The sequence below is a fragment of the Rattus norvegicus genome, chromosome 1 (genome assembly GCF_021556685.1).
Source record: "Rattus norvegicus strain SHRSP/BbbUtx chromosome 1, alternate assembly SHRSP_T2T, whole genome shotgun sequence".
NCBI classification, from domain to species: domain Eukaryota; kingdom Metazoa; phylum Chordata; class Mammalia; order Rodentia; family Muridae; genus Rattus; species Rattus norvegicus.
The window spans coordinates 270,180,001-270,193,536 of NC_141534.1; the positions used below are offsets into that span (position 1 = coordinate 270,180,001).

General features: G+C 41.4%; 1 protein-coding gene across 3 annotated transcripts in view; it reads left to right on the top strand.

Annotated features, from left to right (window-relative positions):
- The window catches only part of Atrnl1 (attractin like 1), a 543,698-nt gene that overhangs the window by 55,417 nt on the left and 474,745 nt on the right, over positions 1-13,536 (top strand). For all 3 annotated transcript variants that reach the window (XM_087552341.1, NM_001431114.1, NM_001431115.1), the window contains 1 exon segment: positions 7,090-7,244. In XM_087552341.1, the coding sequence (XP_087408467.1) occupies positions 7,090-7,244 (155 nt within the window).

Genomic DNA, 13,536 nt, shown 5'->3' on the forward strand with positions numbered 1-13,536 from the left:
TCAAAAGAAGAGTTAAAAATGGCTAAGTTGAGAAGTGTTCAGCACCCTTGGCAACTCGGACGTGCAAGAGATACTTGCTCTGAGAGTTCATCTCACCTTGGACAGAAGGGCTATGATCAAGAAAATAACTACAAAAACACATGTTGGCGGGCTGTGGGAAACGGGAACCTCGTTCTCTGTTGGGCGTTTGCCAACTGGGGCAGCCACTGTGGAAATCTATGCAGAGAACCGTCTGAGTCCTTAAATCAAGTCTATGTCGAGACCCAGCCCTGCTACTCCTTGTCAAATCCCTGAAGGGCTCCATGTCTTACTGCACCGGTTCTCCCTCAGCTATGCCCTCTATGCTTCTCTGTTCACAATAGCTAGTAGGTGGGAACAGCCTAAATGTTCTCCAACTAATGAACAGATAATGAAAATCAACACACAAGGACGTTCTCCTTAGTTGTAAAGAGAAACCAAATCATTATATGTGCAGGTGAGTGGATAGCATTAGACAATAATTGCTCAGAATGAGGTACCAGAGAGCCACAAAGACAAATGCTATATGTTCTTTCTCATTCGTGGATCTTAGCTCCAAGTCTTTAGACATCAGAATATAACCCAGGTCACTGTAGAAGCCAGGAAAATGGAAAGGGACAAAGATGGTGGAGGGAAAGCTCTAGAGAGGACACAGGTGCTCTGGAAGGTTGTGTGTGTGTGTGTGTGTGTGTGTATGTGAGTGTATGTGTGTATGTGAGTGTATGTGTGTATGTGTGTATATGAGTATGTGTATGTGAGTGTATTTGTGTGTATGTGTGTGTATGTGTTTGTATGTGAGTACATGTGTGTATGTGTGTATGTGAGTGTATGTGTTTATATGTGAGTACATGTGTGTATGTATGGGTATGTGTGTATGTGAGTGTATGTGTATGTGAGTGTATGTATATGTGAGTGTATGTGTATATGTGAGTGTATGTATGTATGTGTGTGTATATGTGTGTGTGCAACATTTAAATGAAGTTACATCATTTGGGATGCTATGATTCCCCAAGAGACAGACTGACTAACGAAGACCTCAGGGCCGGGCATGGGACACGTCTCTTCAGCTCGTTGGTCAGGGGCCCAAGAGACTCTCAAAACCACATAGGATATTGCCATTGTCCCTGATTCCCTCTGTGAACTGAGGTGAGTCCTTGCAGGTAAGGTGCTAAAACGTAGGGCTTGGAGGTATCAGCTGGAGCATCCTGGAAGCCTCCTTGAAGACCAGCTCTCATGGTAACCAAAGTTCCTTTGTAAGCTGCCATGGGAACAAGCAGTCAGTAGTCCAACCCAGTCGTAAAGACTGTGGACCACAAGGCCCAGCTGTCTATTTCAGACACAGTACTATAATAGTGGCATGTATATCTTGGGAGTAACCAGCAGCTAATTGTGTTGGAGGCCACTCAGTAGGAAGGAATTAACTCTTGGAATTGTAATCCTTGCTAACAACCCCTTGCTGGGCCAGTCATGGAGCCCAGAGGAGGATCTACTACCTCCAGTTTCCTAAACTTATCACTTTAACTTTAGTCTGCAACCTATCCTTATACCTGCTAAATGTAGCTCTCACCCTCATCAAAGAGGCTTTTTACAGCAGATGTGGATCATCTTGGTAGGTGTTCTATTGCTGTAAAGGGAATTCTACATCTTGTTCCACAGGCAGCAGAAAGAGAGCAACACGAGGCATGGCATGGGTTTTAAAACCTCAAAGCCTATGCCTACTAACATAGTACTCCAAGACAGCCACACCCACCCAACAAGACCACACCCACCCCAACAAGGCCACACTTCCGAATCCTTCCAAATAGTGCCACCCCCTGATGACAAAGCATTCAGATATATGAGCCTTTGGGGGCCATTCTTATTCAAACAACCACAGAGGCCACTGCAGGAAGCGACTATTCAACAATTAAGAGAACAAATACAGTGTGGTGCCCAGGCTCAAATGACACATCACAATGCAACCCTTACACCTAAGGCTCAGAAAATGGAGCAGGAAGATTAATAGCCAGAGGGGCAGAATGTCTGCTGTAAGACAGTGATGTCTGTAGATGGCAGGGAAGCTGTACTTTTGAACAAGAGCTGTGTGATGACATCATCAGTTGATGTGCCATTGTGGATGAGAAATCTTACAGGGCCTCACCCATAGATGAAGAACTGTAGGCAGTTAAAGGCTGCTGAGAGAGAGAGAGACTGTCTTCTCTAAAGATGAGCTACCTGATTGGTTATCCAGTCCCAAGAGAGAGCCTTAAAACACACACACACACACACACACACACACACACACACACACACACAACACTGCATGAACTCATAAAGTTGTGTGCATGCACAGAAGTGTGCATTCTGTGAAATTCCAAAATAATCAATAAAAATATCAGGAAATACATTGGGAACAAATTTTATTTATTTTCTTGGTTTGTCGACAGCTTGTACCAAAGCCCTTTTGAGAGCTCGTTATCAAAGTAATTTAGCTAATTGTGATTTATTTTAGTAACTCAACTTAAATCAGCTTTAGTCAAATATTACCACTGGTTTCTTGTTAGCTAATATTTGATAAGGAACTAAAAATCTTCGTTAACATGAAATTGGGTCATGCTTCTTGGATTTTCATTTTAATTATTTGGTGTTAAGGCTGTACTGGGTGCATAAAATTATTTGGGGTGTATTTTTTAATGCTGTAGCCCACATTTTAAAACCCAGACTTATTTTTTTACGAGTAGTTTCTAATTATAGCCTTTAAGAGAACTAAAGGTGACTTTCTATGTATAGAATTTTAACAATGAGATTTATCGCAAAGTGGTTATAAGAATGTTCAGATTATCTCTACGTGATTCAGTTTTTATAAGAATTATTTAAAGAGTGGATCTATGAATTGAGATATTATTCACTAAATCATTATAACAGTATTCTTACAGTGGAATACCTTGTAAAAGTGAGATGCGTTATAGAGTAATGGTCTTATTGTGACTTTCCCTGTGCTCCAGTCCTGTTTACTGTCTGTTCCTTCTGTTACACTCCCCCCTCCCTTTCATGTCCATTACTTTCATGTAACTTTTAGATCTCACACGTGAGAGAGAACACGTGACAGTTGTCTGTTTGACATGATGCTCAGTGTTGTACCAAGCCCCAGTTGATACATCACAACACAACCCTTACACCTAAGGCTCAGAGAAGGGGGCAAAAAGGTTAATAGGAAGGGGACCAAGATGTCTGCTGTGAGACCATGACATCTGCATATGTCAGGGAATCCGTACCCCTGAAAGCTTAAAAGTATGGACAAGATCTGCATGGTGACACCATCAGATGGTGTGCAGTGTGGATGAGGAATCGTGTAGGGACTCACCCATAGATGAAGAACTACAGCCAGTTAACAGCTTAAAGTTTCGCTCCAGCCATTTCCCTGCAAAAAGCATTTTGTCTTTCATACCACGTGCGGGTCCTTGAGTGGACCAAGATTTCAGTGCACTGGTAGGCGTGAAGATGCACAGTGGTGAGTAGAGTTATGTTTAGCATTGTCTGAAGCTGCTCATTGTGTTGAGGTGACGGCCATGTTGACTCTTAAATCGAGGTGAGTTTTCATTACCCTCCATGCTTGTCAGCTTTTAACAGTGTCAGTGTTTTCAGTTTTAGCCACTTTAATAGGTTGTACTGCAGCCTCCCCATTACTTTCACATGCATTTCCGTGACCACACAGAGTGATGGTGTAACTTTTATACATGCATTTGACATCTGTGTCTTTTCTTCTCACATATGGGGCAGTATAGTTTTTTGGTTGCATTTCTTTGTACGATTTCTTTGGAAATACATACACACATACACACACACACATACACACATACACACATACACACATACACACATACACACAGAGACACACATACACACATACACACACAGACACACACACATACACACATACACACATACACACAGAGACACACATACACACATACACACATACACACATACACACACACACACACACACACACACACACAGGCTTATTTTTAATATGACCTCAGTAGAGCGACAGGTGGGCCACTTCCTAACTCCACAAGACTAACACACACTCCCCTCTGATATTCCTGACTTATCTGGAATGCCCTCCTCATGGCCGAATCTCCTATTCCTCCTCCTCTGTCCCTTCCTGGGAATTGTAAACTCCCACCTCTGTCTCCCTGCCCAGCCATTGACTGCCAGTGACTATTCACCAATGAGAGCCAACTGGGGGCTCGCATTGAACCCGCAGATTCTTGTGTGATTTAGGGAGCCGAATGCACACAAATGGCATTAGGGCCAATCCCCAACATGCTTTCTATTCATTCTATGTTAATTTTTTTATCAGTGTAATAGATATGTATGTGGTATGCATACGTGCCTGCATGTGTGGTTGCAGATGTGTGTGTGTAATACATGTGTGTGTTTGTACCTGCAATGTGGGGTTCTGAGGTTGACTTACTTCATGAATTGTTTTCTTTTGTGCACTACAGTGTATTTCGAAACACGGTCCTTTGCTGAGCTGTTTTGGCCTTTTTAGCTCTGCTAGGATGCCCTGCCTCTGCCTCTGCAGAACAGTTCTTGCTTCTTTGTGCTATACTTGTGTCAGTCTGTCTCTGGGCTCTCCTGTCCGCTCTGTGATTCGCCTGTGTTTCCTCGGTGACAGATTTCCTCGGTTACTTGGCTCATAGTAGACGTTGAGAGCTGTCAGTCCTTTGCCTTATTCAGTATTTTTCTTAAATATTAGTTTAATTTAATGGTCGTAAATATTTATTTTTTTTAAGTTTGTGTGCCTGAATCTGTGCCTGGGCACAACATATGTACACGTGTCCCCACAAGCCTGGAGAGGCATGAGCTGCCCTGGACCTGGAGTTATAAACAGTTGTGAGCCTCCATATGCATTCTGGGGCCTGAACCTGGATCCTCTGCAAGGCACAAAGTGCTCTTAACTGCGGAGCGGTCTCTTCAGTCCCCGACAGTCTCTAACCCAAATTGAACCTCCAGATCAGAGAACTGACGTTTGATACTATTGGTCTTTACACTTCTGTGCATGCAGCACCCTCCATTCATGCAGAGACTTTATTATTTATTTGTTTACATATTGTTTTGAGGTAGGGTTTAAGTAGGCTACCTGGAGCTTGCTGTGTAGATCAGGCTGGCCTCAAACTCAGGGATTCCCCTTCCTCTGTCCTCCAGGTGAACGAGAATTTTGTGGTCTTCCTCATAAATCTTATACACATAGCCGCCCTGTGCAGGCAGGTCACCCGGAGGCTGAGCTCTCTGTTCCTGGCCACACCCCCGTTGTGCTGCTTTTTATTGTGAAGCAGGACTTACTACAGTGCCCAGGCAGCCCTTGAGTTGTGATCCTCCTGTCTTAGACGCCTAAGTTGCTGGCATCAGAGGCCTGTGCTCCCTGGTCAGACTCGGTATTGACATTTCTAACCCAAGCTTAGCAGACACTCTGAAGTGTCTAATGTTGCTCTTCATGAGGTTTATGAGATCATACCTTTTCTGCAACCTTAAAACTATTTTGTATTAATTAAGGGTCTTCTCCTGGAAAACCCGTGGAACCCTTCAGATTGTCATTCTGGGAGTCTGTCTCTTTCTTTAGCATTAGATGATATTAAAAAAAAAACATGGTTTTAGGGGTTGGGGATTTAGCTCAGTGGTAGAGTGCTTGCCTAGCAACCGCAAGGCCCTGGGTTCGGTCCCCAGTTCCGGAAAAAAACCAAACCAAAACAAAACAAAACATGGTTTTAGAGACTAGATACAAACCAACGATTTAATACATGCTTACTGTGTTTATATTTTGAATCATAATTACCACGAAGTAGTAATTTATATTACTGTTCATCTTTATATATTGGTTTATTCAGAGACATTTATAATTCTGAGCATATGCTTATAGTACTTTATGTAAATTTTACTGTTTATAAAAATGTATTTCAGAGCATTTATTTTTTAAGTGTGTGTGTGTGCATGTGGGCATGAGTGCAGGTGCATGTGTGAACACAGGTGTGTGTGAGTAGAGGTGCATGTGAGCACAGGTGTGTGTGAGCGAGCACAGGTGCATGTGTGCACAGGTGCATGTGAGCACAGGTGTGTGTGAGTGAGCACAGATTCATGTGAGTACAGGTATGTGTGAGCACAGGTGTGTGTGAGTGAGCACAGATGCATGTGAGTACAGGTGCATGTGAGCACAGGTGCATGTGAGCACAGGTGTGTGTGAGCGAGCACATGTGCATGTGAGTACAGGTGTGTGTGAGCACAGGTGTGTGTGAGTGAGCACAGATGCATGTGAGTACAGGTACATGTGAGCACAGGTGCATGTGAGCACAGGTGTGTGTGAGCCAGCACAGGTGCCTGTGGAGGCCAGAGTTTGGAGCTACCTAGTGCTGATGTGCTCCCAACTGCTGTGCCATCTCTCCAGCCCCTATGTGCAGTTTGTAATTACACATTGTAGATGCATCTGAAGACAAGCTTAAGAATCTAAACACAGATGAGTACAACCCATATGAAAGTAAGGTAGGGCTGCTCATTGAAGTAAACCATGTTTCTGTCCAGGTTCTTGGATTATTTGGTAATGCTCGTCTTGTGGAAATTCATTGAGATTTTGACTTATGGTATCTGCATTTTTGTATGTCAATTTTAATTAAACGTAAAGACTCATTAAGGGGGTCCTTATCAATTTTATAATTTTAACCCAATGTAATTTGGACTAAATTTATTATACTTTTTGCTTGTCTTATCATGAAAAAGTCATGGTGTTTCAGTTCTTTCCTATGAGGTAGACTGTTTTCCTACCTTCGAAAGTAAAAAAAACATTCAAAATACAATTTATTAGTATTAAAAATTCTATCTATATTGTACTTCCTCAAACCACCTTGAGATATTGAGATTCTACAAATATTCTTTCTAAAATATTAAAGCTTTGAAATTATTTACAAGTTGTTAAAATATATGTATTTTCCCCTTATATTTCCCAGAAGAAGTTTTATATCCGAAGCCAATGCTTTATAAAATCGGGGAAGTCTCTTTATCCTTTGTAATACATTTCTAAATTTTATCCTGTAGGACTATTTTGAAAGAAAGTGGGTTTGCCAGATACCTTCACTCAGCTGTGCTTATCAGTGGAGCTGTGCTTGTTTTTGGAGGAAACACTCATAATGACACTTCCCTGAGTAACGGTGCCAAGTGCTTTTCTGCCGACTTCCTGGCATATGACATAGGTATGTATCTGTTAGGACTGCACAGAGGAAATACGGACAGCTCTCTCAGACAGACTGACAGCATGCCTATATGTCACTTTAGAGATCAGTTTACTCACAGACTGTGAATCGGGTGTCCTCTAATTTCAGCGCAGTGGTCATACAGAGGCAAGATCAGGTGCGTTGGGATGGGTTAGTATCAGAGACAGAGGAGAATTGTGGGCGTGAATGACCTTCTGACCTTTAGAAGCATCTGACTGTCGTGTCCTTATTTGAGAACTGTATCAGCCCCTTGGATCTTACACTGCATTGGTTTCAATGACGGATAGATATGTAATACCATCAAACTACCGAAGCTAAGACAGTAAGAATTCAAACACTTTATATTTAGCCAGGATGAGCAAAACTTATTCTATTTTAAATATGTTGAATATATTTCCTGAGTATGGGAGGGAAGTTCATCCAAAGGAGTGTGGAGAAAGAGACAATGCAGTGTGACGAGGAGACAGTGAATCCAGTGTGTACCTGTGAGTGAGACGGGCTGAACGGGGCCTTCGAGAGAGCTGCAGAAAGCGCTGAGTTAGGCACTCGCTTGTTCATTGTGCTGTGTTCTTGTTAATGCTGTGTGTGGGGGGACGCGCGCTATGACAGACTACACATACCTCGCTAGTACATCACGGCAGTGAAAGCCTTGCTTCACCGTGAAAGCCATGTTATCACTGAAAGCTGGCTGGTACTTAAAATACATTTGGCAATGCACGAGAGAGTCCTTTATTGATGGTACAAATAAAGCACTATATCAAATTCGAAGCCATTCCCTTGATGTGTAAAAGTAAAGGAGGCTAATTGGATGGAAGATGGATTTACTCCTTAACACCATAAAGGTACACAGTCTGCTCTGTTAGGTTTTTTTTTTTTTTTTCTTCATGTGGCCACCCAGGAAAAGAACAGTTGACAATTAATAAAGCCCTTTGGTCTTGATGCTATTAGACATTTGCTGGGGGAAGTTGCCATTCATAACATTAAGAATGCTAAGTGAGGGGTTGGGGATTTAGCTCAGCGGTAGAGCACTTGCCTAGCAAGCGCAAGGCCCTGGGTTCGGTCCCCAGCTCCGAAAAAAAGAAAAAAAAAATGCTAAGTGAGTTTGTGATTATTCAGTCTTTAATAAGAAAAATGTTACCTCTGAAATAATAATAATAATAATGAGAATGGTTTCTTACAGTTTGCGTGGGACGGTCCCAGCTTTTAGAAAGCTCCTAAATTATTGGCTGAGGTCCAGAGAAAATAGGTTGATTGGGACAGCGAATCCAAGTTGCAGTGACTTCTTTTACCTGGTGTTGAGACAGTGAGCTTATCTTTCCAGAGGAAAATGAAACCTTTATTTATTTTATTTTGTTCGTGCACATTTCTTCTATAATTTTTTTTAAAGTAACAGAATAGGATGTCGTTGTTACTGTTAAAGGTTCACAAAGTGAGATTTTGAATTTTTACATTAGACTTTTTTTTTCCAGCAAACTTCTACACAATGCTTGTCATTTAGTGAACTGAATAAGACTAGCTGTTTTGTAAGCAATCTATTGAGAACCTATTTTTATTCTCACATTATTATTGGAGATTATATTTCAGGTTTTTTTTTTTTGTGTCAAAAGAGCTTGTGGAGTATAGGAAAAAAAAGCAAGTTTTGTTTTGTTTCAGAAACAGGAAGAGAGGTTGGGATATCCTCAGTCTATGAAGCTGAGAGTTAGATACTGTTGAAGGGTTCATGTACAAAGCCTGAAGCCTCTGTCAAGGTCTGTGACAATGTCACTGCCTCAGCTATCAGGCGTGAGTGACAGGGGCTGATCTAGAGGAGTATAGCATCCCTAGTTCTAAGACCTGTGTCCGTCTGCTTCACTGCCACGCTGATGGGTCGGGTCCCATACTTGCTCTTAGTGTTCCGTATGGTGTCACATAACTTAGACTTAATGTTTATTTCTTAATGCTGTGGATTGATAGAAATAAATATACCTCTTGTTGGTGACACACGTGTCGCAGTGTTTGCCTGAAGAAAATAGTTTTGTGCTGTTTTTCACATAAAAGAATCTTTATTTTGAAGCAGTGATTGTTCGTTGGAGGCAGACAGGCAATATAATGAACCAAACAAAAAAATGTATTTTTAAAGCATTTTTTCTTTCTCGTATAAGGAATTTCCTTGTCATGTTTTTTTTTTTTTTTTTTTGGTTCTTTTTTTTCGGAGCTGGGGACCGAACCCAGGGCCTTGCGCTTCCTAGGTAAGCGCTCTACCACTGAGCTAAATCCCCAGTCCCTCCTTGTCATGTTTAAGCGAGATGCCTCTGAGGGGGCTACATGAGTTTTAATCATATTTATGCCAATACTAATTTCTCATTGTTCTAAGATTCACAGTTTCAATCTCAGGCCAGTGTAATTCTATATAATTAAATCATTAATCTTGGGGAATATAACATTGTCCTGTGCACATTACATTGTGTCTGGTAAAGATTTAACCACTATACTATGTGCTGCTGGTTTTCAAAATGCTAAGGTCTGCAGCCTGGAGCTCCTGGGGAAGGGCGATGGGAAAATCAAAACCAAGTGTAAATAACACACTTGTTAGTCTCTAGACAGCTGTCTTTTCGTGAAGTGACTGAAGGGATTGGTGATTGCTCAGTGGTTAAGAGAATAGGAGTTGCAAATCACTCAAGGTCAAGTCGTAGCACCGGCTCTGGTGGCTCACGCCTGCCTGCAACCCCAGCTCCAGAGGATCTGATGGCCAGAGGATCGTATGTCCTCCATGGCCAACCACACTCAAGTGCACATTCCACTCCCACTCCCAACAATACACATAGTTACCGCACAACAAGAATCTTTAATAAGTGATCGAAGGGGCTCGAGAGTTGGATTGGTTAAGAATGGTAGAGACCCCAACTTTGGGTTGCCTCTGTTGGGTGGCTCACTCCTGCCTGCACCTCCTGTTCCAGAGGGATCCAGCTTCTCTAGCTTCCATGGGCTCTGGCACTCACGCCTATATATTCATGCACACAGACACAACACTGAAGAGTTAAATAAAAAGTGACTGAAATGTGACTAATAAAGCCAGATCTAATGAGCGACCATGGTCAGCTCTAACACTTAGCAGGACATGTTACTTGGTGTTTTAGTTGCAAACCTAGCTTGACCTCAGAGTTTAGAACCTGAGGTTTTCATTTAGTCCTTTTGTTACTTATTGTTAGTGATAGTGTTGCCCTAGAGAGCTGCACCCCCCTGGTAAAGGTAGGTTCCTGTTCAGAATTTAAATAAAAGTCTGCAACAAGATGACAAAGGATAATTAATTTTTTATCTTTGTCAATGTAATAGAAGAATGACAGTGTAAAGCCTGAGTTGGGTGACTTTGGGACCAGGCAGAGGAGCAGGATTCCGTGGACAGTGTCTGTAATCCCTGTCCCATTTAGTTAGTGATGGTTCCATGTGTGGATTCTCAGAACACAGTGGCTTCATGGATGGCTTTCATTCCTTAGCAGCGTTTACAAGAAATGTTACAGATGGGAAACAAGTCCACATTTTGAGCAGTAATGTTTTAATTGGTATTGGTAAAATAATGACGCATGTTTCAATTGTTTTATTATACAGCAGAGTGGACATGCCACCTAGTTTATGAAGCATAGTGTACATGATTTTGTACAACCCTATGAAGTACTACATATGAATCATGTAGAAAGGATACAGCCCTGTAGGCCATGATTTCATGATACAATCATAAACGCGAATTAAATAATCTACTTATTTAATTTTTTGGAACATTCCAACAAAGTTCTGCAAATTCCATCTGGCCTGCTCTTTGTGCTTAAATTTATTTTCATTTCCTGGAGGTTTTATTAGTCAATATTTTCTAATTATTTTACGGTATTTTCATGGTTTATGTCTGGCTGAGCCAGGAAAAGAGCCAGTTTGTTACTTTGTAGGTCAAGAAAACCCTGGAGAACTTTCACGCCATTTCCTGTGGTGAGTCAGGTTGCATCTTTGGCTGAAGTGTTATCTTTCTCTTTGGTATTGGATAAAGGAAATCGTTGGTACAGCAGGTATCTGCTGCTTCCCTCCCTTCCCCCTTCCTTTCCATCCACCCTCTTAAAAAATCAAAATCAATAAGAGAAAATGGTGCCTCTCGGTTTGTCGAAGTGGACAGCCGTGTTTGCCTAACACTCCCTGCCGAGCTTGACTGTGTACAGACTTTATCGTGTACAGTTTCATTGTCTACACAGTGTGTATTACACTGTGTACTCATCGAGGGAAAACGAGCTCGCAGCTCACTGGCACTAAATCCAGTCACAGGAATTGCAAAATGGCGTATTCCACATCTGAAGTACAGTCTTAACAGAGATTTTTAAATCCCCCACTACACTATTCCCTCCCTGGGCCCTGTTCTAACTGGAAAACTTGGAACAATCTTTTAGTTGGGAAGAGGCATATCAGCTTATCCATGTAACAAAAACCCAGCAGTAACCGTCAGGTGGATTTGATTACATTCTTTACGGTGTATTTGCATTTCACTGTGATTCACCCTCAAACTGACCATCAAGTAGTGAGGCCAAGAAGGAGAGTCAAGGAGCAAAACAAATGATACAGGAACAGTGGATTCCCAGTTCTCCTAATCTCTCTCCCCCCACCCCCTTTGAGAAAGGTCCCGTTTATAGTCCAGGGTGTCTGTCCTGTGCGCTGTCTGAGACACAGTCTAGTCTTATCAGAGTGATCTTGTCACAGGTCCCAAGTGCTAGTGTCAGAGGTGGGAGCCACTGCAGAGATTGTTTTTAATATGAAGATTACGAAATAAGAGTTCTAGAAAGAAATCATGTACCGAGAGGAGCGTTTGTAAACCCTGGATGATGCAGTGTGGAGAAGCAGTCAGGAAGAATAGTTTCCCACAGCGTTGGCAAATAGAAGTTAGTACTGTTTCAGAAGAGCACAATGTAGGATTTAAATAGAAATAAAATTATGATTAATTATCAAGAAACTTATGCACACAGTTTCCTATATGAAGACCACTGAAGCCAACAGGGAATACCTTTTTTTTTTTTTTTTTTTGGTTAAAACGTGAAGTCATCTCAAGTTGGGGACACAGGGAGCTATGCTCACTTTGACCAGCAGAGACATCCCGAGAATGAGGTCACCGAGACAGCGCTGTGCTACTTTAGAATATTAAGGAAGCTTTGACTCCTAAAGGTATAAGCAAACCTTATTTGATTGCCAACAATTATGAATAGGACAGAAAAACACTTGGCACTGTAGCAAATTTATCTTTCCATTACAAAATATAAAAGATTAGATTTTTTCTTTATATCTGTCTTCTGTCTACTCTTGTATAGACGTCCTGTTTGTTCTTCGTACCACGTTTCAACCCCACTCGTAAAAGTGACAGAAAGCACAGCACTTAAAACAGCTGCGACCTTTTACCTTATGTGCGTGACTGTTTCGTCTGCGTTTGTGTCAGTGCACCTCTGTGTGTCTGGTGCCTGCAGAGGCATGAAGAGGGCGTTTGGATGCCTGGAATGGGAGTTACCAAGAGTTGTGAGCCGCCATGTGGATGTTGGGAATCGAACCAGGTTCCTTTAAAAGAGCAGTTGGTGCTCTTAACAGCTGAGCATCTCTCCAGCCCCTGGAATATTGAATATTTTGAGTAGTTTAGAGCACTAACAGAATTCTCACAGAATTACAGATGTGTAGTTTCATGGAAACCATGGGAATTTGTAGAAAAAAAATCAGTCAACAAATAAGAAAAATGTGGATTATTTTCTACATAATCAGTAAATTAAATCAATATTAAAATTTCACCCAAAGTTCTTCAAATAATTATATATATATGTATGTATGTATGTATGTATGTATGTATGTATCTTCATTGATAAGTAGTTCTGATGGTGCAGGATGTTAAAATTTGAGTTGAAGACTGGTGACTCTAACTGCAGTATTTTGTGTTTGGCTTGCACACTGAAACGCCTTGCAGCAGAGTGTTTAAAAATGTCCTCTGAGAACTTTTAATATGTTGCTATGGCGTGTATTTCTCTCAATTTAAAGATGTCAGTTCTGTGTAAAATTTCTTTCAAATTGTCTAGGCTTAAACTGATTATGAAGAGATAATAGCTGGGCTATTCTAGAAGTTTATTTCCTCCTTGGCAGAAGATCCACTTTTAGATTGCAGCCAAAGAGAATAATGATATAATAGGCTTTGTGTGTAAGAGCTGGAGTAGTCTGCGTGTAAGCAAATGGTATTAGCTTGGTGTTGATTATTAATACTTTCGATTTGTACTGAAATATTTGTCGA